Source organism: Lissotriton vulgaris, chromosome 11 (genome assembly GCF_964263255.1).
Source record: "Lissotriton vulgaris chromosome 11, aLisVul1.2, whole genome shotgun sequence".
Lineage (NCBI taxonomy): Eukaryota > Metazoa > Chordata > Amphibia > Caudata > Salamandridae > Lissotriton > Lissotriton vulgaris.
The window spans coordinates 594270895-594295083 of NC_141699.1; the positions used below are offsets into that span (position 1 = coordinate 594270895).

Below are 24189 nucleotides of genomic sequence, written 5' to 3' on the forward strand. Positions count from 1 at the left end.
CGTGCTCCAGGTTGCCTATAATTGGGCACACAGAGTTTGTTTTTCCCTTGCTTCGTTCCTACGGTAAAGCGCTCTGATACCTGCGGGTCTAGCCAGAGCTATACAAGGGTGAATGCCAATGTCGAGGAGCCCCCTAGCTGTGCTTGCTTCCCTGCCCCCTGGCTGTGCTTGCTTCCCTGCCCCCTGGCTGTGCTTGCTTCCCTGCCCCCTGGCTGTGCTTGCTTTCCTGCCCCCTGGCTGTGCTTGCTCCCCTGGCTGTGCTTGCTCCCCTGGCCCCTCGCTGTGCTTGCTCCCCTGCCCCCTCGCTGTGCTTGCTTCCCTGCCCCCTCGCTGTGCTTGCTCCACTGCCCCCTGGCTGTGCTTGCTCCCCTGCCCCCTGGCTGTGCTTGCTCCCCTGCCCCCTGGCTGTGCTTGCTCCCCTGCCCCCTGGTTCCCCAGCCCCCTCGCTGTACTTGCTTCCCTGCACCCTCGCTGTGCTTGCTTCCCTGCACCCTCGCTGTGCTTGCTCCCCTGCCCCCTGGCTGTGCTTGCTCCCCTGCCCCCTGGCTGTGCTTGCTCCCCGACCCCTGGCTCTGCTTGGTCCCCTGCCCCCTCGCTGTGCTTGCTTCCCTGCCCCCTCGCTGTGCTTGCTCTCCTGTGTGTGTATGTGGCTCTGGGTGTGTGTGTGGCTCTGGGTGTGTGTGGCTCTGGGTGTGTGTGTCTCTGGGTGTGTGTGTGGGGCTCTGTGTGTGTGTGGGGCTCTGTGTGTGTGTGGGGGGCTCTGTGTGTGTGTGTGGGGCTCTGTGTGTGTGTGTCTCTCTGTGTGTGTGGGGGGGCTCTGCGTGTGTGTGTAGCTCTGTGTGTGTCTGTGGCTCTGTGTGTGTGTCTGTGGCTCTGTGTGTGTTTCTGTGGCTCTGTAGCTCTGTGTGTGTGTCTCTGTATGTGTGTGTGGGTGGCTTTGTGTGTGTGGCTCTGTGTGGGTGTAAATGCAATCGGTCATGCATTTGTGAGCGATTAAGCTATTGGCATTGTAAATGACAATGCCATTTATTTAACGATTAAGCTATTGGCAATGTAAATGACAATGCCATTTATTTATGATTTAAAAAAAAAAAAAAAAATGTCATGAGCAATGCCAATAGCTCTTCCTTTAATAATGCCGAGAACATTGCATTGTAAATGCTTGTTTATTATTTACACTGCTTTCTTAGAGTCTCTGCTCGTGTCTCCGCTCGCGTAAAACTGTACGCGAACGCAAGGGCGTTTCCTGTCTCCGCTTCCTTCCTTGAATGTTTATTTTTCTTTTACATTTATTGCTAACGATTGACAAATGAGTGCGGAGCAAATTGGAAACGTTACCTAGGCTAAGGTAACCCTTTTCCTTTATTTATTCATGCATTTTTAATTTTTTTTTACAGAGAGTCAATTCAAGTCCTGTTATATATAAAGGATTTGTTTAGAGCATTCTATTCCTTGGAAGATTATATTCCTCATATCGGATTTCAGGAAGTCCTTTGGTTGTATTTTTTTCTTTTGTTGGAGAGACCTTCACCATTATTTATATTGTTTTATTTGGAAAGACATTCACCATTATCACTCTGTCAAGAAACTGGCTACATGGACAAAGAGTTCTTATACAAGGTGTTAGTGGTAGAGTACCACATTGTCCTGAAGTCTGTATTCAAGCTCTTCACCGCCAGATGCTGGTAAATCTGGGTTGGCATACAAGGTGAACTACCTTTTATCTTGCATACTTTTCACCTCTGATTAATCTCCTTTCTTTTATTTGTCTTTCCCTTCTGCAGGATTGCCCGTCCTCATCTACTCTCTCCTGTAAGGCATCCCCGTGGTCCTTCTTTGTCTCTCCACTCCTTGGGGGTATCAGTGTATCTTCAGTTTGTCTCAGCGGACTGAGATAACTGAACCCTATCGGAGTGAAGAGACTACATCTTCGCTCCTGTGGATTTTGGGTTCAATCTGTCCTGACATTCAGGATAGATCTACAGATCACGACACAGAGAGGGGTTCTCTCTTCTCTGCAAACTTTTAGAGCATTAAGATGTATTTATAGTATTTCACGTTATACCTGTGTCTTTCGCCTAAGCTGATAGCTTGTTCGCTGTATAATACTTCCTTGCCTTGCAGGTTATGCTTTTCCTTCTCAGTAGCGGGAACACTTAGTGCTCCTTACATGGGGGTGTGACCTTGGGAGGCCGGGGGTCGCCGACGCGGTGCGGTCCCTCGACCGCTGGGTTGCGCTGTAGTGATATCCCAGCGTGGCCCCCTTCATTCACTGAGGACAATTATAGCATTAATATTTAGTTTTTGAGACAGAGATGCACTTCTGCAGCACACCAAAAAGAATGGAGAGTTTGAGGGTAAATTATTAGATTCTCTCAGACTACACCCAGAGGTTACAGAAGCTACTGAAAACAATCCGGGGCAAATCAAAAGACAAAAGCAATGGGCACCAAATATATGCTACTGTATCTAGCCAAACTATAATTCATGTATAAAGAACAGAAGCACTTCTTTGATACCCCAGATGAAGTGTTGGAATGCTTGGATATGAGAAACAGAGCAAGCGTAGCTTAGCTAGAGGATCAAGAATGCAATGGAGAGCGCAAGGGTGAGAGCAAACTTCATTAGGCAAAGCCACAGCAACAGACAGATGAAACTCGGCAAGACAACCTATGTCAACCTCCAGAATAGCTGTCCGATGAAACAGAACATGAGACGTGACAGGTGGACAAGAGGAAGGCTCACAAACTGAGGCTCTAAGGGTTGTACCCATGAAAGGAGAGTCTGAGATTGAATACCTGAATCCAGAGAATTGAAGGTGCCCGAGTAAGTAGAGAGTCCAAGGGACGGAGGAGGAACAGTGCAATGATTGAATGATAATGAAAGAAAGTTACGAAACAGGACCTAAAAATGCCAACCTAACACTACGGGGCGATTCCGTTCCTGGAAGAAAAACGTCCGTACGATTTTTATCCGGAGCCATCGCCGTACGATTCGTACCCGTCTGTCCGAGTCGTGTAGTACGATCCGTATTCCGTCAATCCGTCCGAATCGTCGCGAAACAGTGAACCGTACGACTCGTACACATGCCGTACGACCCGACGAGTATGATCCGGACCGGGGTATCAGGACGTGAGTCGTACGGTCCACTTCAGGTAAGGGCGATTTGTACGGAAAAGCGCACAATCACATACACACCGTATGGCGAGTACCCTCAATGATCGGAGGGGTACGGCGCGTACCCCTGCGATCATGGTGGGTACGCGCCGTACACCCAGCGAACATGGGGTACGCGCCGTACATCCCGCGTACATGGGGTACGGTGCGTACCCCATGTACGCTGGGTGTACGGTGCGTACCCCCCATGATCGCAGGGGTACGCGCCGTACCCCTCCGATCATGGAAGGTACGCGCTGTACCCGGGGGGGAGCGTTCCATACCTGTTTCGTCACGAACTCTGCTTTTACGGCTGTTTTTGGCTCCCGTAGGAAAAGGGTTGTACGGTGCGTACCCGACACGTATCGTACTTGCTGGCTCGTATAAACCAGCCGCGAATCGTACAGATTTCGCGTACAGCGGGTTCCGAGTGAGACTTGTATGGAGATTAGAGTCGTACGGTCTCTGTACGATTCGTACGGAGTCCGGCTCCTGGTACGAATCGTACTTCGTCGTACGTACGGGGGACGTTGCAGGGTAGGATTCGTATGGGAAAAACGCTCCGAACAGCTATTCGGAGCACTTTTTACCGGATCGGAATTGCCCCCTACATGTACAAGACAACCAGGTGATGGAGAACTGAGAAATGTCAACAGGCATTAAGATCAAGTGTGAAAAGTTGGGCATTATGGAGTAAATGCACTTTAATTAAGTCACTCCTACAAACCAGAGAGGGATGTTGGGCAGGTGGTAACTTAGGGAACATGTAGACCAGAAACTACATGGTGAATGGAATGACGTTTACCCGAGGGATACCCCCACCCCCTGCTTAGTGAACTCAAATTAGACAGTTAAAGGTTACAGGTGGGTTTTAGGAGGTGCAAACGGGGAGGAATTTCCACGCTCACTGGAAAGTGGAAGTTTATGGAGAGAGACATCACTGATATGTTAAAGTTCAAGAGCAACAGCTGGGCGGTGGGGAGGGAGGTTAATTGTAGGAAATACCAACTTGAAGGACGATCACACGCCTGCACTAACAGAGGCACAGCCAATACAACAAGCACTGAAGAGAAGAAATTTGGCGCAGAAAAAGTCCAGCAGCAGGAAGTTAAAAATCGAGGTAACCATTTTAGAAGTTTAAAATGATAAATCGGACTTAGATACTTACCTGGAACATCGGGGGACTCAGCAACGTTACTAACAGGCATAGGGTCTATTCATACCATAGGAGATGTTGAATTGGTATAGCATGCCTGCAAGAGGCACGCATATTAGAAAGTGAAGAGGGAATAATAAACCAAAAAAGAGGGGCAGCTCTGCTCAGCCACTTAGTGTACTTATATCATGCTGTAGGGGTTTCAGCATGAGGTCATGAGGTGCCCTTTAGAATACTGTAAACAAAAGCTCATTTAGAGGGGAGATACTTCCTGAAACATGGTGTGCTAGATGGGAAGGAAATATGTATAATGCATATTTGCGCCCCAAATATATACAAGAGCTTTTTTAGAATTATTCTTAAAACTACCAAGATAATTCTATATGGTGTGGTCCGGGCATAGGACAGAAACTGCATTCGATGGGAGATTGGATAGGAATTCCCACAGGCTACAGTGCAATCCTGGAATTACTCCTGGATTACGGGGACTAATGGCTAAAGGTGACCTAATTATTATCTGGAAACATCTGAATCCTAAGAAAAAGAAATACTCCTGTTACTCAGGCAGGTGCAACACACAGAGTACACTGAATCACATATTGGTCTCTTTGTGAATATTGTGGCCATTGATGAGTGGGAAGCTGTGAAGGTATTTCACATGGTTAACTGGTGAATGAGATGTATGGAAGAAGACACACGCTGCACAGGAACCTTAGGAGTCAATAGGAAAAGGTCATATGGTTGGAGAAACTAGTACCAGAGCTACCAGAGAGGAGGATAGAGTTGAATGAAGCACAGAAAGCAGTGGACAAATATAGACCTATGACTTACAGACACCAGCTCCATAGGGAGGAAGACAGATCAGGTAGACTCCAAGCATGACTGCTGAATACTTGGAAACCTAGAGCATTTATAATGAGGCCCCAACAGGCAAGAGAAGGCTTGGCCAGGGCAGCCACTCAAAAAGGCATCCATGAAGTGTTTTGTAAACACCTTAAACGCATATATATATGTAGGACCTACCTAAATTACCAGAAGAATAAAGGGAAATACTGGAGGCTCCACTCCTGAAGGAACCCTCAGTGGAAGTTATGAAAGATGCACTACGGCAAGACACCGGGCAGTGAAGGCTTTCCGGCAGCGCTATATCAGTGTTGTCCTGGGCGGCTCCCTGTTGTTTTGGGAGATATACCGGGAATCCCAGGGAATAGGGGAATTGCCAGGCAACATGAGATAAGCGATCATCACAGTGATCCCAAAGCCAGATAGGACACTAAAAAAGTGTGGGCCATACAGACCCCTCTCAATGATGAAGTGGGTGAGTACTGCCAAGGTTCACGCACAAACGGACATGACCCAATTCTTTGTTTGGCACGAACCTGTCGAGTGGTTTCACCCAAGGACCATCAAAAGTAAAGCGATGATACCAAGATGTGACTGGTTTGTGCCCTAATGCAGTTGCAGGAACAACAGTGTGCTGTCACAGCTTTAGACACAGAAAAAGCGACTAACATCCTTGATTGGCAGTACGTGTCACAAGTGCTTGAGGGCAAGGGCTTTGACCCAACCTTTCTTGGATGGGTCAAACTACTGTGCATGTGGTCCCCAGCCAGGGTGGAGAGTTGCACCACGGTGTTAGGGAGCTGGGACATAGAAAGAGGATGAGAAAGAGGGGCCTAATCTTGCCACTGCTGTTCACAATGTTGGTTGAGCCTCTGGGGTGCTGACTGTTCCTGAACCTCAATAATTTGACAGGCAGCACCACACAGAGTCCATGTACATGGACAACGCACAGACGTACCTGCGTCAACCCTAGGAATAAATGCCAGCCCTATAGGAGGACCTTGAACTCTTCAGAGAGATGGGATGCCAACACAGAGAAGACATTCAGGTTCACAGAGAAGCTCCACTAAACTCGCCCAGATGTGAGCAACTCTTGGGAACTTAAAAGATATTTAGTGCTTAATTTGTAAAAGTGCCAGGGCCCTTCTCGGAAGAGCACTGCTGCCTGCAGAACCCATTGCTACTGCCAGCACTTCAAGTAGTATTACTAATTGAACTACTAACCATCGCACTCCTACAAGTGTGAAAATTCAGCCTTTTCCAGGCCATCCAAAGCTATAGTAATGGCATGAGTGGCAGGTAATGTTGTTCTTTAATATATATTGACGTATTAAAACATGTTATTGTGCTCAACTCAAAATCAGGCAGACAGACGCCACCTGGTGGCCTATCACTAGAACCTGTGCTGACAATTAAGTGCCGATGTCGAGGATGCCGAGCTCAAATTAAGTACTGGAAATGGTTACCTATACAGGTGGTGAATAAGCAAGAGAAGCAGTTGGCTTACAGTATAGGAAGTGTATGTAGTTGAGGATTTGAAAATCCTGTGAATTCCTGAAATAGCCGACCATTAGCAGTGGTGGGTCAAAGTACATTGCCCAACTTAATTTTCCTCCCTAGACACTTGTATACCATGCAAAACTCAATGTTTCCATATGGTAAAATATATTTAAGGAACTGGACCGGCTACTAGAGGTCACTGGTCGGGGCAAGTAAGAGAATCAGAGCTCGCCTATGCACTAAAGAAAAAGTGGGAGGTCCTAGAGCTCGCAAATTTGGAAAAGTATTATTTGCCAGCGGAATTAACTCATGTGGTGCCTTAGCTAGAGGAAGGGCAAAATTCGGAAAAAAGACTAATAAACGGGCATGTGCACAACTTTACTGACGGAGCTTCCTATGATAACATGGTCCCAGCAGGTGTGCCTAACTTGGATAGACAAATATGTAACACTTGGGAAAAAGTAGTTAAAAAGGTCATAAAGTGGCCACGCTTTGACCTGGACAGGGAAGTGGAGTGCTTGCAGCCGTTTAAAGATATTAGCAAACCCTGTCAGTAATACAGTGGAGAGAAGGGGCTGCAGAGTGATGGGGGAGACCACTTCATCATAATTTCAGTAAGCTGCGCCCAGGAAAGCTTTGGAGTCTGATCTGGACACTTTTTACTGTATGCTTCACTGGCTCAGACAGCACAGGAAATCTGAATAGACTTCCCAGAAGCACCCAGGTCTACCAACTCAATGGCTTCAATACTCAAACAAAGTTGAGTCAGATGTACTTAGAACTTGCATTGTCCTTGTGTAAAGCAAGTTGTCGCAAGGCAACATGTCCTTGACTGCGAATGACTAAGCCAAGCAAAGCCACTTTGCCACAGCATGGCTTTGCGTGGGTTAGTACATACAAATAAGCTAATGCAGCACATTTTACTACCTTGTGTTACTTTGCTTCGGGTAGGTGTTACATGGATGGAGCATGGGCATTCCCATGCATCCACCCATGTATTTTGACAGAAACCCAGATTTTTAAACCTGGGTTTGCACCACAATGGTGTGCCTAACTGACAGAGGTGTAATGAGGAGAAATATCGTTATTTCTACTTGTTAAGTCCCCTTTCCACGTGTGCTGCATTCTGCAGCTCTCAGAGAATGAGGAATATGCCTCCAAGGATCGATTTTGTGCAGAAGGTGTCCCTTCCTACACAAAAACAAGCCTGCCCGTAACACAGACACCCTTGCACCATGGTGCTAGGGTGTCTGCATTGGTGCTAGGCAGCACAGACTGCACTACCGCAAGGAGAGATCAGAAATTCACCATATCTTTGTAAATAAGGAACATTTCCGATCTCTCCCTTTCACGCAATAACATTTAATTGACAATTCTAAACATGGGGAAGATTTACCTGGACAGCGCAAGTAAACGCCCAAGGTGCAGAGAGGCAGACACCAACTTTAGCCATATGATATGGTCATGCCGAATTATAGCGGAATACTGGGAGGTGGTCATGACGCGACTACATCCCGTAACAGAGAGCTTCCGATATTTAACTGTTAAAGCAGGTCCTAGCACTAGCTCCCCCTAGCCACCAGAGATCCCTTTTCTGCTGCGTGTGACTCGCTGACCTCCCACGATCACTGCTGCACCCACACGGTTCATTTGCAAGATTGTATCCCCTTTGAGATCCCTTTGTGTCATCCCATACTCACTGTATTAGCCAGCCTTTCTTCCTGGCTGGTCAGCCTTTCTTCCTGGCTGGTCAGCCTGTACTTGCACTGTTTTCCCCAGTAATTTGTGCTGCTGTGTAATTGTGTGATATTGTTTGCTCTTGCGCTGCCTGCTCTGCTGCTCATTTCCCACTCCCCGCAACCCAGCACCCTGCCCCCTCCCAGTACCTATGTAATGGAGGCTGCAGCACGACCACGCAGTAGACACGCGCAGCAGGCGAGCCACTGGTGTGCCAAAGGCAAGCCCATCTGGGCTCATCTGCGCCTGGGTTGCGCCCGCCGCCAGGAACCCTAGTCCTTCGAACAGCCTCCGATACTCCACCACCGAACTCCTCACCTTGGACCCCAACTTCTGCCTCTCACACCATGACCTACTAAAGGCCCCTTCAATTGCCGCCACTGTAGCTTCTCATGCAACACAGGAACCCTCGCCACTGCCACCCACAACCCGGAAGATCTACAATGCATACTGTTTAATGCCCAATCACTCTGCAAGCATGCCACAGAAATATGGGACACCATCACCACCGGGCACCCAACGTGATTTTAAGCACTGAGACCTGGCTCAACCCATTCGCAAACGTCAACATCATGACCACTAAACCCCAAGGCTATAAGATATTACACAGATTCTGCACCAACAAGCCCAGAGGAGGCATCGCCATCATCACAAGGAAATCCTATGATGCACTGCCACCGAAAATGACATCACACCAATCATGGAACACTTAAACTTCCAAATCCAAACCAACCCACAGACAACCATCAGAGGAGCCCTTGCCTACAAATTCCCGGGCCCCGGCTTCTGCATTGCCATCTCTGAATTCATCTCTCCTCTGGCAATCGAATCTAAGAACTACATCTTCCTCAGTAACCTCAACTTCCACCTCGATGACCCGAAAGATGCCAACTCTACCAACCTCCTGGAGAGCACGAGAAACATTGGCCTCATGCAGCTGGTCACTGATCCCACACTCATCGCAGGACACACACTGGGGCCCATCTTCACAGCTAGCGACAGTCAAGTTTAGCCACATCACCGAGCTAACATGGGCCGACTGCAGAATAGTCCACTTCACCATTGCAGGCGCTGAGCACCACCACCAAGCCCCCAAACCCACCCCGCTGCAGATGGAGCAAAGTTACAGAGACCCAGTGAACTACCGCCCTCAACACTGCCGTGCCTTACACCACCAACAACCTGGAGCAGGAAATCCTGACCTTTTCAATTGAAACCTCAACTATTCCAACACAGTCACCCCCACAAAACTAGCCAACACCAGCAGATCCATCTGCTTCACCCCTGAACTCCGGGCCTCAAAACAAGAGTGCAAGCAACTAGAAAGACGATTGTGATCTACCAGGAACCCCACAGACTTCACCATTTTAAGAGCAGCCGGAGTACATACCACCATCACCTTAAAGAAAGCAGAAATGGCGCCCTAACAACCAAAATCAAAGCAAGCACCAACCTCAGTTGTGCAGGATATCCCGTCTGCTGTATTACAAGTTCTATAGGATATAATGGAATTATAATTTGGCGGACGGGATATCCATCACGTTTGTGATGGAGTAACACTGTCCGCCAAACTTGTAATCAGGCCCTAAGTGATTTGTCATAATCACAGAAAGTGGAAATGAGGCAGTGGCTAGGAAGAAGACGTGGCAACCTCTTGCATCCTGCACAGCTGCCGACTAAGGCGCTGTGAAACCCTGTTTGAGTTTCGACGTCGGCTCAACATCCTTGATTCTGGGCAAATCACTTAATCTCCCCGTGCCTAGAAAAATTAATGTGTCCTTGTGTAAAGCAAATGGTGCTAATGTAAAGCAATCCAATACCTTTGTATGGTGTTGGTGCTATATAAAACTACACATAAAAGTAGCTGGTGCTTATGTAAAGTGCTACACTACCTTCGGGTGGTGTTGGCACTGTATAAAACTGCGCACAAAAAATGAAACAATCACAGTGTTAGACTTGTTTACTGTAGGGAACATGAGGAAATACATCACATCAGCAACCACATTGAAAGGACTTCTATGCAATGGACACTGAGGGTCAGTAAGACCTTGATGACATCAAGACTCAGCCAGGCTGCTTTGAAGAGAATTCAAGTTAAACAACAATAGTACAAGGAAACACTTCACCAATGAATGTGGAAAAAGTAAGAAAACGTCCTGAAGGGAGAAATGTGAGTCCCATCCTATGAAATGATAGGCAAAAATGTGAGACACAAACAGTTCAATCATTTTGCACAATAGAAACGTGGCTATATAATTTCAGTAGACGACACAGGTACTTTAGAAGTTCTGACATGCCCTGGGATAACGCATGCCTGATTCACTTCAGGTCTGATTTTCCAGCCATAAACACCATTGCTGAATGACCATATACGGTGTAAACACACATACACATCTAGCACCCACACATGTGGAAAATAAACTCAGGCAACACGTGTGCCAAGTAATATCAACCGTGCACATGTGCTCCAATTAGTACGTCAGCTATACACTAACAGGACATTAAAAGGTAGAACACCATCACTCACTAGAATAAAACTGACTACAATTGAGGTTTAAAGCAGTGACAGGGTCAAGGAAGGGGGTGATTTGTGGACAGGGCAAGCACTGGGAGGCGCGAGGGAGCAAGCAGAGACGGTAGGGAAGAGGTGGGGGACATGGAAAGCAGCAATGATGGGGTGAAAGCAGTGACAGGAAGGGGGAGATCTGTGGACGGGGCATGAGGGCGGGTGGGAGGAGACGAAGCTGGTAACAGCACGAGCACAGTGTAGAGTGCTGAACAAGAAAGAAAAAAGTAAGTCCTAAAATGGTCGTAAAAGCAGGAGCAGTGGATGTTTGCAAGTACTTGGTCCATGCTCAGGGGGAGGGCTAAATGCAAGAAGAGGCATGACAATGCATGCCAGGGACAAATGGTGACAAAGAATATGAGACAGATGACATAGTGAGCAAATGGGAAGCTTGTGGGTGGGCTGAAGCCCACAGATTAAACACAGCACATTTGTTTTGAGACAGCACATGCACTGTATAGCCGAGACCTACCGAGGAAAAATAGAGATACTTCTCCCCTTTATGCCACACCTAGGGAGGTGTAGCAGTTTTGTTGCATTCCCAGGTCTACCACTTATGGTAAACCTGGGAATGCATTAAAATCTATGGGTTTTGCAAGGGAACCCTCACGCACCACCTATGGAATGCCTCCCTAGGGCAGAGTAATGCAACTCACCTATTTGCGCTGTGTTGTATTACTCTGGAATTATTGCATCCCGATGTATGGGGCAAAAGCGCATTGCATGAAAACTGTGTGCCTGTGTTGCCTGTATTCAATCTATATGTTCCTGGCCGGTTGGTCCTATGTTGGATTTTTGTGTCCAAGATCAAGAAATTATAGTGTCTGTTCTCTTTGTACCAGGCAGCTGGGATATGTGTCTGAAACATGCGTCCATGACCAAATGAGCCCTGTACATATATCATACCTGAATCACTGACAGAATTTCGACTTCAAAAATATCGACCTACAAGAATATCGAGTCAACAATATCGAGGGCAAAAATATCGACATCCTATCTACAACATGGTAAGTACAAAAATATCGAAAAAAAAATATCGATGTTAAAAATATCGATGTTAAATATATCGTTTTTTTTTTAATATATAAATGTAAAATTAAGTCTATAAGACTAATAAATAAAAGAAACATATTTAAAAGTATCTAATAATATTTAAAAGTAATAAATAATACATATATTAAGAATACATTAATTAAATATATACAGTAAATATGTAATATATATACATTGAACAATAAGTATTAATAATTATTTTACGAATTTATAAATTAATGAAATATATTGTAATTTACTAACACATTTACAAACATAAAAAAGTAACATAAATAAAATATAAGTAATATAAAAAATAAAATAAATATTTGATATATTAACAATTAATTAAATAAAACGTTGCATAGCGTAAGGGTAAAAATTTCTATTCCTACTCCAGAGAGTACAACAGTAGGGAAAACTGACCCTGAACTCAAAAAACACCCCTTTACCCAAGAACTGAAACTGACCCTGAACCCTAAAAATACCCCTTTACCCAAAAACTGAAAACTGACCCTGAACTCAAAAAATACCCCTTTACCCAAGAACTGAAAACTGACCCTGAACCCAAAAAATACCCCCTTACCCAAAAACTGAAAACTGACCCTGAACCCTAAAAATACCCATTTACCCACGAACTGAAAACTGACACTGAACCAAAAAATACCCCCTTACCCAAAAACTGAAACTGACCCTGAACCCTAAAAATACCCCTTTACCCAAGAACTGAAAACTGACCCTGAACCCAAAAAATACCCCTTTACCCACGAACTGAAAACTGACACTGAACCAAAAAATACCCCCTTACCCATAAACTGAAAACTGACCCTGAACCCTAAAAATACCCCTTTACCCACGAACTGAAAACTGACACTGAACCAAAAAATACCCCCTTACCCATAAACTGAAAACTGACCCTGAACCCTAAAAATACCCCTTTACCCAAGAACTGAAAACTGACACTGAACCAAAAAATACCCCCTTACCCAAAAACTGAAAACTGACCCTGAACCCTAAAAATACCCCTTTACCCAAGAACTGAAAACTGACCCTGAACCCAAAAAATACCCCTTTACCCACGAACTGAAAACTGACACTGAACCAAAAAATACCCCCTTACCCATAAACTGAAAACTGACCCTGAACCCTAAAAATACCCCTTTACCCATAAACTGAAAACTGACCCTGAACCCTAAAAATACCCCTTTACCCAAGAACTGAAAACTGACCCTGAACCCAAAAAATACCCCTTTACCCACGAACTGAAAACTGACACTGAACCAAAAAATACCCCCTTACCCATAAACTGAAAACTGACCCTGAACCCTAAAAATACCCCTTTACCCATAAACTGAAAACTGACCCTGAAACCAAAAAATACCCCTTTACCCAAGAACTGAAAACTGACCCTGAACCAAAAAATACCCCCTTACCCAAAAACTGAAAACTGACCCTAAACACTAAAAATACTCCTTTACCCAAAATTAATGATTATTATTTAATTAGCAATTAATTAATAATGAACAATAACATATAAAGTAAATATGTTATCACATTAGCTGTAATTATTATAATTTAATAATTAATATTTTTTTCCCAATTAATTAATTAACAGTAATTAAAAATTATATATCAATAAATAACTCTAATTAATGTAACTTATTAATATTATTTAATTACCAATTAATTAATAATGTTAAATATGTACAAAATAATAATAATTAATTAACTAATTAATATTAATTATTTTCCAATAAATTAAATATAAATTTATAAAAACATATATTAATTAATTAATTATTATTAATATACTCCCCACCCCATTCCCCTATAAACCCACATCCGGCTACAGAAAATATATATCAATTAATCAATTAATTTTTTTCCCAATTAATCAATATTAATTAGCAATTAATTATAATTATTAATTAATCCTACTAATTATTAATCAACTTACCATAATTAAATTACTTCCCACCCTATTCCCCTATAAACCCACAACCCGCTACAGAACATATATATCAATTAATAAATTAATTAAAATTATTTTCCTATTATTTTCACATAATTACCAATTAATTATAATTTATTAATAAATCCTACTAATTACTAAACAATTTACCATAATTAAATTACTTCCCACCCTATTCCCCTATAAACCCACAACCCGCTCCGGTACAAAAACATAAAAGTTACTTATAAAATTATTTATTATTAAATAAAATTTATACACATATAATAGTAATTATTTTAAATAGTTAAATTAAACATATAACACATACATAATAAAAAACTATACAATAATACAAATATCGATATTAGTGTCATCGAAATTAGTAACATCGATATATATGCTATCGATATTACTTACTTCGATATTACTTACATCGATATTAAGTATTTCGATATTACTTACCTTGGGTCGATATTCTGTCCTACGATATTCTTGCCTTCGATATTATGCACCTTCGATATTTCAGACTCGATATTATGGTAGGTCGATATTTACAACTCGATATTTTGACTGTGTACCATCATACCTATGTCTTTGACCAATCAAGTCCTGAGCCTGATCATTTTGTTCCTTTGAAGCTGAGTCCTTTGTGTTTTTCTTCCTGGCTGGATTCTCAGTTACATCTTCATGGCCATTTGCAGCTAGATTGTGTCTCATTTCTGAGTTGCTTGACAGTTTGGTCCGTTGTCCTATCAGCTGGTTACTCGGGATATTACTTCTGGGTCTGACAGTGGCGTAACACAAAATGGTGGGACCCCCCTGCAGAATGTGAAGATGGGCCCCTGAGTCTCCCATATATCACAGATTAATTAGACTTTGGAGGCCCCTGAAGGCCCTCCCCCCGCGCTGCAGGAGCCTGTGTTATGTCACTGATATCTGATTTATAAGCTTGATCCTTGCATGCGATCACTGTGCCCCAAGCCAGCTGGATGACATGTCTGGTCCCGTCTCCTCTATTCCATATATCCCTTAACAGATGTGTCTTTTGTATGTGAATCATGTTTAGTTCTGGCTTGTCTTGCCTGTCCCAGTTTGTGTGCAGCTGGACTGCAACAGCGTCAACAATTATGCTGTGTGGCTGCCACATGAAATGTGTTTCCATGTTGATTCTTCTAGGCACCTCTGTAAATAGATTTACTTCGAGGCCCTATACGTGTATTAGGGAGTCTGCAGGTTTTCAATCTGTTATCCCATTCAAAGGCCTGTTAGTTTTCGCACCTGCATTTGTTTGTGGGCTGGTTACTGTTATTGCAATGTTCTGTGTAGTTTTACACCTCTGTTGCTTGGATCTTGGTCCAGTGTTGTTAGATTGTTTGTCAGTGTATGTTCACCTCACACTTTTTGACTTATGGGTACCTTTTGTGTGAGACAGATTGGGTAAACTGTGATTGCATCATGTGCTGTTTTTGTTGTTTTACGTTGTGTTTGGTGCAGGTTCAAAACCAGTTTCCCCTGTAAGATTAGCGTTTGTGTAATATACTGAAACCAACTCTAAAACCAACTCCTCGTGCACGTAGCTGAGTGTGAGTTCTAACTTCAATACACAAATTTCACTGAAGGTTGTTCTTTTTGTTCTTATTTGTGTACCTATTGCATTCAACCATACTGTCTTTAAGTTTTCCCTTGCCTGTCATTACCCCCACTTCCCTCAAGAATGGTCTCAAGCACCCAGAGCCTCCTTATGCTGTTAGGCCTATGTAATTCTTATACAGAGAATTATCAAATTCAATATTCAGCTGTCAGCCTCTGTCATCAGAATGGGCTCCAGTCTCGATAGAAGACTTAGGGGCACATGCATCACTGTAAATTGCATTCGCAAATGGTGCGAATCGCAAAATTCGGCCGTTTGCGAATGCAATTTCAATTTTTGGGATGCATCACCATTTTTGTCCTTTTTCGCAATTTAAGAAATCGCAAAATTGCGATTGCATTTAAGGAATCTCAAATTGAGATTCCTTAATTACAATGCATCAAACTTAAAAAATTTGCGAATTCGCAAATAAGGGGAGCAAATTACCATGAAGTTGACCTTCATGGTAATTTAAGAAAACTAAAGTGCATTTTTCAAACTTCCTTTTTACACACACACATGCCCTTGGGGTATGTGTGTGTGCAAGATGTACTTATAGGCAGATGTCAGGAGTGCAACAGGGTGTCCTTTGGACACCCCTGCACCCTTGAAATTGCATTCTCAATTTGCGATTCTCTAATGGAGAATCGCAAATTAAGAATGTCTTCACATTCATTCCTATGGGCCTTTAGGCCCATAGGAATGGATGGGGAGGTATTCCTTAATTGCGATTCTCAATTAGAGAATCGCAATTAAGGAATTTTAAGAAATCGCTATTTTTTAGCAATTTCTTGATGCATTGCAGTTTGCAATTCCTTAATTGCGATTCCTTATTTTTCGCAATTAAGGAATCGCAAAAAAGCAATATTGATGCATGTGCCCCTTAGTGTATTGTTTTTGTAGTAAGCGTCTTGTCACCAGAGCATGGCATACAAACATCCTTGATACTGTGCCTGCTCATGGATCACGCTAGATCACACAAGGCTGGACATGTAATATTGTGGTTCGCACTGGCTCCAGGAATACGCAAGGAGGTAGGTTACACAAAATGGATCAGTTAGATCAACTAATTCTCCTTGCTTAGTGATATGTAAAAAAACATGCTCACCACCAGTACAAAATTCTATGGTTTCACTCCAACCCGAGACGGTATATTCGCCATCACTTTGCTTCACTGCAGTCTGTACAGCCACTGTGTACTCCGTCCTTGGGCTCAGGAACCAATGGCCTCTAACCGTCATGGGCAGAGGGACAGCCTTAGCCACCAGCTTTGTAGGAACGTCCTGTGTTCAAAAGACAGAAAATCCAGAAAGTATCAGACATGGAAGGCATGAAGATTAGAAGATTCTCACCATCCTCTGGCCTTAACATTGTAATAGCAAATTTAAATTGTATTTATACAGCTTACAACACACGCATTGTGGAATTGAGGAGAGTAGCACGCCAATCCAGAACCTAAGGTTAGAGGGAAGAAGTCAGTAGATATTAACAGAGCCCGGGGTTAGATTACTGTGAATATGGGTGCTGTGTTTGAACTGTTAAATGTATTTGGAGCCATGGGCCTTACATTTCCAATAATAAGAGGGAAACAAATTGATGCCTCCTGGTTTCTTCTTTCAGAATTTACCAGTTGGGGCACCTGACACACTCTACCTCGTCGCTAATCTTGGTTTGATGAACTAGGATCATGATAAGTTCTTAAAACACTTGTTTATTTGGCACAAGAATCTGAATCCCTTCTCTAAGATTTTCCAGGGGAATATATACCTGGAATTCATCCGAAAAGAAGTGCACAGTTGCAAGAGGCCATACCCATGGTCATCATGACATGAAGCCTCTGGCACTTGCCTGCCTCTGCACCTCTATCAGCGACTGTCTAGTTCCTGCACTACCAAAGAAACATTCCTCCAAATGTCTGTAGAGAATAGATCCCTAAAACTGGCATCACTTACATGTACCCAACTGCAGGTAAAACAAGTATTCCATCTCCACTGGGTTTGTACCAAGTGGTCTACCTTCTCCAACTTGAAGGACAACCTGGGATCACCAGAGGGAATATGCCCATGGGGAGTGTTAGAACCGGCTGTCTCTAGTTGGCAGAGGTATACACTTCTGACAAATAGGGACACACCTTTTCTAGTCAGGGCAAGGGGATCACACCCTTTGATAACCCCTGCTCACCCCCTCGGTAGCTTGGCAGAGCAGATAGGCTTATCTCGGAGGCTGTGCGTTAAGCATTTATGACCACATACAGTAATAAAGTGAATGCACTACAAATGGACACGACACAGTAGTATTATAAAAATAAGTATTTTTATATAAGGCTTAGCACAAGACCAAATAACGACAAAACTGTACACAATCGGAATAAATAAGTTTGGGAAGGAAAAAGGATAGTTCAAAGGTAGTTTCTTCTTTAGCACAAAGTCTTTAGTATAAAAGCAAATCTTCTTCTTGGAAACACAGTTCTTAGCAACAGGGTAACTCACACGGGAGCTACACGACGTCGAGGCAAAGTTAATCCAAAGGTTCGGCGTCGACCGCGAGGAGCGCTACGTCGAGCCCGGAGTCACACGGACCCCCCACAACACAGTACCTTAGGAAAAAGGAAGCACACGATGATCAGCGGCGTCGAGCAATCCGGCGTCGCGTCTTCGGTGTCGATCAGGCCTCAGCAGGCGTCGTTGTCGATGATGCGGTTGCAAAGTGTGAGCAGCGCTCACGGCGTCGAGAGGGCACGAGGGCGATGCGATCAGCAGCGGTGCAGACACGAGGTCCCTTGGAGCTGGAGCCGTACTCCCACTCACTGGCGTTGCTGCTGGCGTCGTTCGGGCCCGGCGGCCGGTCGTCGAGGAAGCGGGACACTGGGGCCGTTACCCACTACGTCGAGCTGGATTCGGCGACGTCCGTCGGCGTCGAGATTGCTGGCTCTTTCAGAGGTGCTGGATTCACAGGTTCCAGCAAGTAGTACTTTAAGCAGATGAAGTCCTTTAGCCCTGTGACTTCAGCAGGAGACTGGCACTCTTCCAGTCCTTGGAGATTTTCTTAGCAAGCGTGAGAGTACACACACAGTTCCTCTCTCCTGGTTCCTTGGCGAAAATAAAGAAGCACTGCATGATTCCCCCCAACAAACAGCACACTGGCAGAAGGGGTAGGCAAGTCCTCAGATCAGCAGGCCTCTTGTCCTTGGTTACAGGGTTCCTTGTCAGAAGTGATCTAAATTCTTGGTTCAGGGGTCCTCCTCTTATACCCCTTTTTGTCTTTGATCCCTTTGTCCAAGCCGGGGACTTTCCCAACATCCTGGGTCTGTTGTGGGCGGAGCCAGGCAGAAGTACCTGGCTTATTCACTGAGCAGGGCTGGGTCCTCAGACGCCCAGCAGGAGGTGGAGCCAGCATTGACACTGGCAGGAGCAGAGCCATCGGCCTCCTGGCAGGAGGTGGGGCTACGATCGTCCATGGCAGGCACAGAGCCATCAGCCGCTTGGCAGGAGGTGGAGCCTGCATTGTATCAGGCAGGGTAGGCTTATCAGCAACTACTCTCCCCCTACTCTCAACGCAAATGTCCCACTCATCCCACACTGACTCATCCAGACCTGTGGAGCCACCCAGCTCCTGTCACACACACGCAAGACCAGCAGAAACCAGAAATGGTTAGACAAGAAAATAGACACTTTCTAAAAGTGCTATTTTCGAACCCAGAGTCCAAAAACCATCCACACCAACGGATGCGTAATTAAACCCCGAGTTCAGGGATACCAAACTCGACATTGCACCATGCTCCCTGAGCCAGCTAGGATCATAGCATTAATAATCCCGGCGGCCCATCCTAACTAATGGAGAGCAGGCTATCTCGCAATAGTGAAGCACGAAGATGGCTGTCGTTCACTATTAGGACATGCCAACTTGGTCAGGCGTGTCCTACCTTATACTTACAATGCACCCTGCCCGTAGGCCTACCATAGGGGTGACTAACATGAAGTCAAGGGAAGGTTTGAGGGGCTGGCAAGTAGGTATACCTGCGCAGCCAGCGTGACAGTACAAGACTGCACGTGGGTCTCGCAATGACCGACCCGTAGACATTCTTTTACGAGGCCGCTCTTGTGGGTGGCACAACACGTGCTGCAAGCCCACGAGCGGCATTTGTATTTACAAGCCCCGGCACTCCTGGTGCACTAGACTAGGGACTGACAGTAAACCAAATAAGCCAAACATGGATACAATTGACACATCAATTTAACATCGGGAGCACTTGCGCTGTGGCACTGATCAGCAGTGGCACGGCGCCCAAAGCATATACCAGCAAAACATCGAAAAACAGTGGAGGCAAACAGAAAAAAATGGCGGAGAGACTCAAGCCAATGATGTCAGGTCTAACACGTGTCCCCTCCAGCTGAAATGTGGGGAGAACTACCCTTGACCTAGGGAGTCCTCATCACTAAGGCGGAAAAATCTGGACAGACCATCAGCATTGACGTGATCCGTACCAGGGCGGTGTTCCACCATAAAGTCCATCCCCTGTAGGGAAATGGACCACCTCAACAGTTTCGGATTCTCACCCCTCATCTGCATCAACCAACTGAGGGGCCTGTGGTCTGTCTGAACCCGGAAGTGAGTCCCAAACAGGTAGGGTCTTAGCTTCTTCAGCGCCCAGACCACAGCAAATGCTTCTCTCTCTATCGCACTCGACCTCGTTTCCCTGGGAAGTAACCTCCTACTGATGAAGGCTACAGGCAAGTCTCGGCCCTCTTCATTCACCTGAGCTAGAACAGCCCCCACGCCATGCTCTGAAGCGTCCGTCTGGACAATAAATTCTTTCGAAAAGTCGGGTGCCTGGAGTATAGGTGCTGTGCACATTGCAGTTTTCAGGGTGTCGAAGGCCGTTTGACAGGCATCAGTCCAGATCACGTTTCGTGGCTGCTTCCTGGAAGTCAGCGAAGTCAAGGGGTGCACAATGTTACCGTAATCCTTGACAAACCTCCTGTAATAACCCGTGAGTCCTAAGAAGGCTCTCACCTGAGTTTGGGTTTTGGGCGGTGCCCAAGCCAGGATGGTATCAATCTTGGGTTGCAGGGGGGCAACCTTGCCGCTCCCTACTTGGTGTCCCAAGTACACCACAGAACCCTGCCCAATCTGGCACTTACTGGCTTTGATTGTGAGGCCTGCTCCGCGCAGGGCCAACAACACTTCCTGGAGGTGGTGCAAGTGTTCCTCCCAGCTGGCGCTGAACACTGCGATGTCGTCCAGGTAGGCGGCACTGAAATCCTCCAGCCCAGCCAAGACCTGGTTGACCAACCTCTGGAAGGTGGCAGGGGCATTCTTCATCCCAAAGGGCATCACCCGGAACTGGTATAGCCCATCTGGGGTTGAGAATGCTGACCTCTCCTTTGCCCCATCAGTCAAGGCGATCTGCCAGTACCCAGACGTCAAATCAAACGTACTAAGGTACCGGGCAGCCCCCAACCGATCGATGAGCTCATCAGCTCTGGGGATGGGGTGCGCGTCAGTCTTCGTGACTGAATTGAGTCCTCGGTAATCCACACAGAACCGAAGTTCCGGTGAAGTACCAGGCGCTGCAGCCTTCGGGACCAAGACCACTGGGCTGGCCCAAGGACTGCTAGAGGACTCAATCACCCCTAAAGCAAACATTTTGGAGACCTCCTCCTTAATGTATGCTCGGACCTTGTCAGTCACCCTGTAAGCCTTGTGCTTCACAGGAGGGCTGTCTCCGGTGTCAACATCATGGACACACCAATGAGTGACACCCGGAACCAAGGAAAACAGATCCTGGAACTGTCCCAACAGTTGGCGACAATCCTGTTTCTGCTCAAGGGTCAGTGTGTCAGAGAGGACCACACCATCCACTGACCCGTCTTGCTCTTTAGCACACAGGAGGTCAGGAAGATGCTCACTCTCCTCCTCCATTCCAGCATCTGTAGCTAGGAGCATGCCCACTTCGGACCTTTCTAAGTGGGGCTTCAAACGGTTGACATGCAGGACCCGCAAGGGGTTCCTGGGAGATTTCAAGTCCACCAAGTAGGTGACATCGCTCTTCTTCTCCACAACCTTAAACGGTCCAGTCCACCTGTCCTTGAGCGCACAAGGTTCCACAGGGGACATGACCCACACTTCCTGACCAGGCTGAAGCTCTACCAGAGTGGCGTTCCGGTCGTACCATCGCTTCATCTCCTCCTGGCTGGCCTCCAGATTTGCCTGAGCAAGTTCTCTGAAGCGCCGAGTCTGGTTCCGAAAGGCCAGCATGTAGCTGTATACATCCTGGGGAGGTTTCCTGGGAGATTGCTCCCAGCCTTCCTTGACCAGATTTAAAGGCCCTCTTACCGGGTGACCGTACAAGAGCTCAAAGGGGCTGAACCCGAGAGATTTTTGCGGCACCTCGCGGTAAGCAAACAACAGGCATGGCAAGAGGACGTCCCATTTCTGCCTCATTGGTTCTTCAAGACCCATAATCATGCCTTTAACGGTCCGGTTGAATCTCTCAACCAGCCCATTTCCTTGAGGGTGGTAAGGAGTGGTGAACTTGTAGGTTACCCCACACTCCTTCCACAGAGACTTCATATAGTTCGAAATGAAGTTGGTGCCCCGGTCCGACACCACCTCTCTGGGGAACCCCATCCGGGAGAAAACACCCATCAGTGCCCGTCCCACCACGGGGGCCGTCACTGTTCGGAGAGGGATGGCTTCCGGGTACCGCGTGGCATGGTCCACCAAGACCAGGATAAACCTGTTGCCTAGGGCTGTCTTAGGGTCCAGGGGCCCAACAATGTCAATGCCCACCCGGTCAAAGGGGGTACTGACCACTGGAAAATGTTGGAGGGGAGCCTTCTGCTTCCTTCCGCTTTTCCCACTTGCCTGGCAAGTGTGACATGTTTTGCAATGGATGTCTACATCCCTTCGCATCTGAGGCCAATAAAAATGGGTAACAAGCCTGTCATAGGTCTTGTCCTGCCCCAGATGTCCAGCTAACGGAACGTCATGAGCCAAACCCAGTAGGAAGGCTCTGAAGCGCTGGGGTACCACCAGCACACGGGCTGACCCAGGCTCGGCAGCCTTAGGCTCGCTATACAGGAGGTCGTTCTCCCAGTACACAAAATGTGACCCTGACTGATCACCTGAGGATTGGGCTGAGGCCTGCTGCCTCATGCCCACAAGAGAAGGGCACACTTTCTGTTCCGCACAGAATTCCTCCCTGGAGGGACCACCATCCTGCTGCCAATGGGTCAGCTCGGGCAGGTCTCCCAGTTCGGCAATTTGTTCCCTTGTGGGCTCCAGGGCATCCCCCTCAGGGTCTACCTCCTCCTGGACCACGGGAACGACGGGGGCCGGTTTCCCGCGCCTCCTGCCTCTTTTCGTCACAGCTGGGTCCTGGGCCGTACTTTCAGGCTCCGGGACCCCATCAACACCCTTACACGCTGTCATCGATCGAGTGGTTGCACATACCCACTCCGGCACACCCAACATTTTCAAGTGCGCCTCTCTCTCCACCTTAGCCCAAGGGGAGTCTTCTAAATCATTGCCCAGGAGACAATCGACAGGCATGGCGGGCCTCACAGCAACCTGAAGAGTACCTGAAACTCCCCCCCATTCAAAGGAAACCTGAGCTACTTCACACTCTTTCTGGGAGTTGTCAGCAGCTATCACAGGGTAGAATGCGTGGGGAACCACCTGCTCTCTGGACACCAAGTGACACTTGACAGCTGTCACACTCGCTCCGGTGTCTCTGAGAGCTTCCACTCTATGGCCATTAATGGTCACCCACTGCCTATATTTACTAGTGTTACTAGGCAGAGGGGGTGGAGGGACCACTTGCATGTCTCCTAGCGAGACCAGGGACATTTCTGCGGGACCCCTCCCACCATGGACAACCATCTCCTCCCCTCCCAGGGCTACACTCGCCAACTGACGGGGGGTGCACGCGGCGGTGCATTCGAATCCTTCTTGGGACACTGGGGGTCATAAAACCGGTGTCCCACCTGCCCACAACCGTAGCAGGTTAGGGGGCCCCTATGAACAGGTTTATCCGTCGGGGCCCCTGGCTTCTTCTCAGGGGGAGGCTGAGAACCTTTCCCTTGGTTCCCTTGGGGATTACTTTGGGGCCCTTTCTGAGACTCCTTCTGTTTACCCTTGTCCCCCCCACTCTTCTGCTGGGGACCCTGCCCACCTTTGGCTGAGTCTCCCACTGGACCCTTGTGGACCCTGGTACTGACCCAGCGGTCCGCCTCCTCAGCAAGTTTTCTAGGTTTAGATATCTTGCTATCAATAAGGTGCTGGCGCAGCTCTGGAAAACAGTTATTAGACAAATGCTCCCAAGCAAACAAATCATAAAGAGCTTCATAACTTTCCACTTTGCTGCCCTTTACCCAACCATCCATGGCTCTGCAAAAATAAGACACATACTCAACCCACGTCGTACCAGGCAACTTCTTACATTCTCTAAAAGCTTGTCTGTACTTCTCGGGGGTTAGGCCATACCGCAACATTAAAGCATCTTTCATATGAGCATACGACATCCTATCCTCAACAGGCATGTCTAACAGGGTATCTCTCCCCTCATTCACAAAGCGACCCCACAACCCCGCTCCCCAATCCTTCTCAGGGAC

General features: G+C 46.5%; 1 protein-coding gene across 1 annotated transcript in view; it reads right to left on the reverse strand.

Annotated features, from left to right (window-relative positions):
* PHYHIP (phytanoyl-CoA 2-hydroxylase interacting protein) overlaps nucleotides 1–24189 on the reverse strand; it is a 334597-nt gene that overhangs the window by 41865 nt on the left and 268543 nt on the right. The window contains exon 3 of the mRNA XM_086944801.1: nucleotides 16683–16857. Within this exon, the coding sequence (XP_086800927.1) occupies nucleotides 16683–16857 (175 nt within the window). The remainder of the gene's footprint in view (nucleotides 1–16682; nucleotides 16858–24189) is intronic.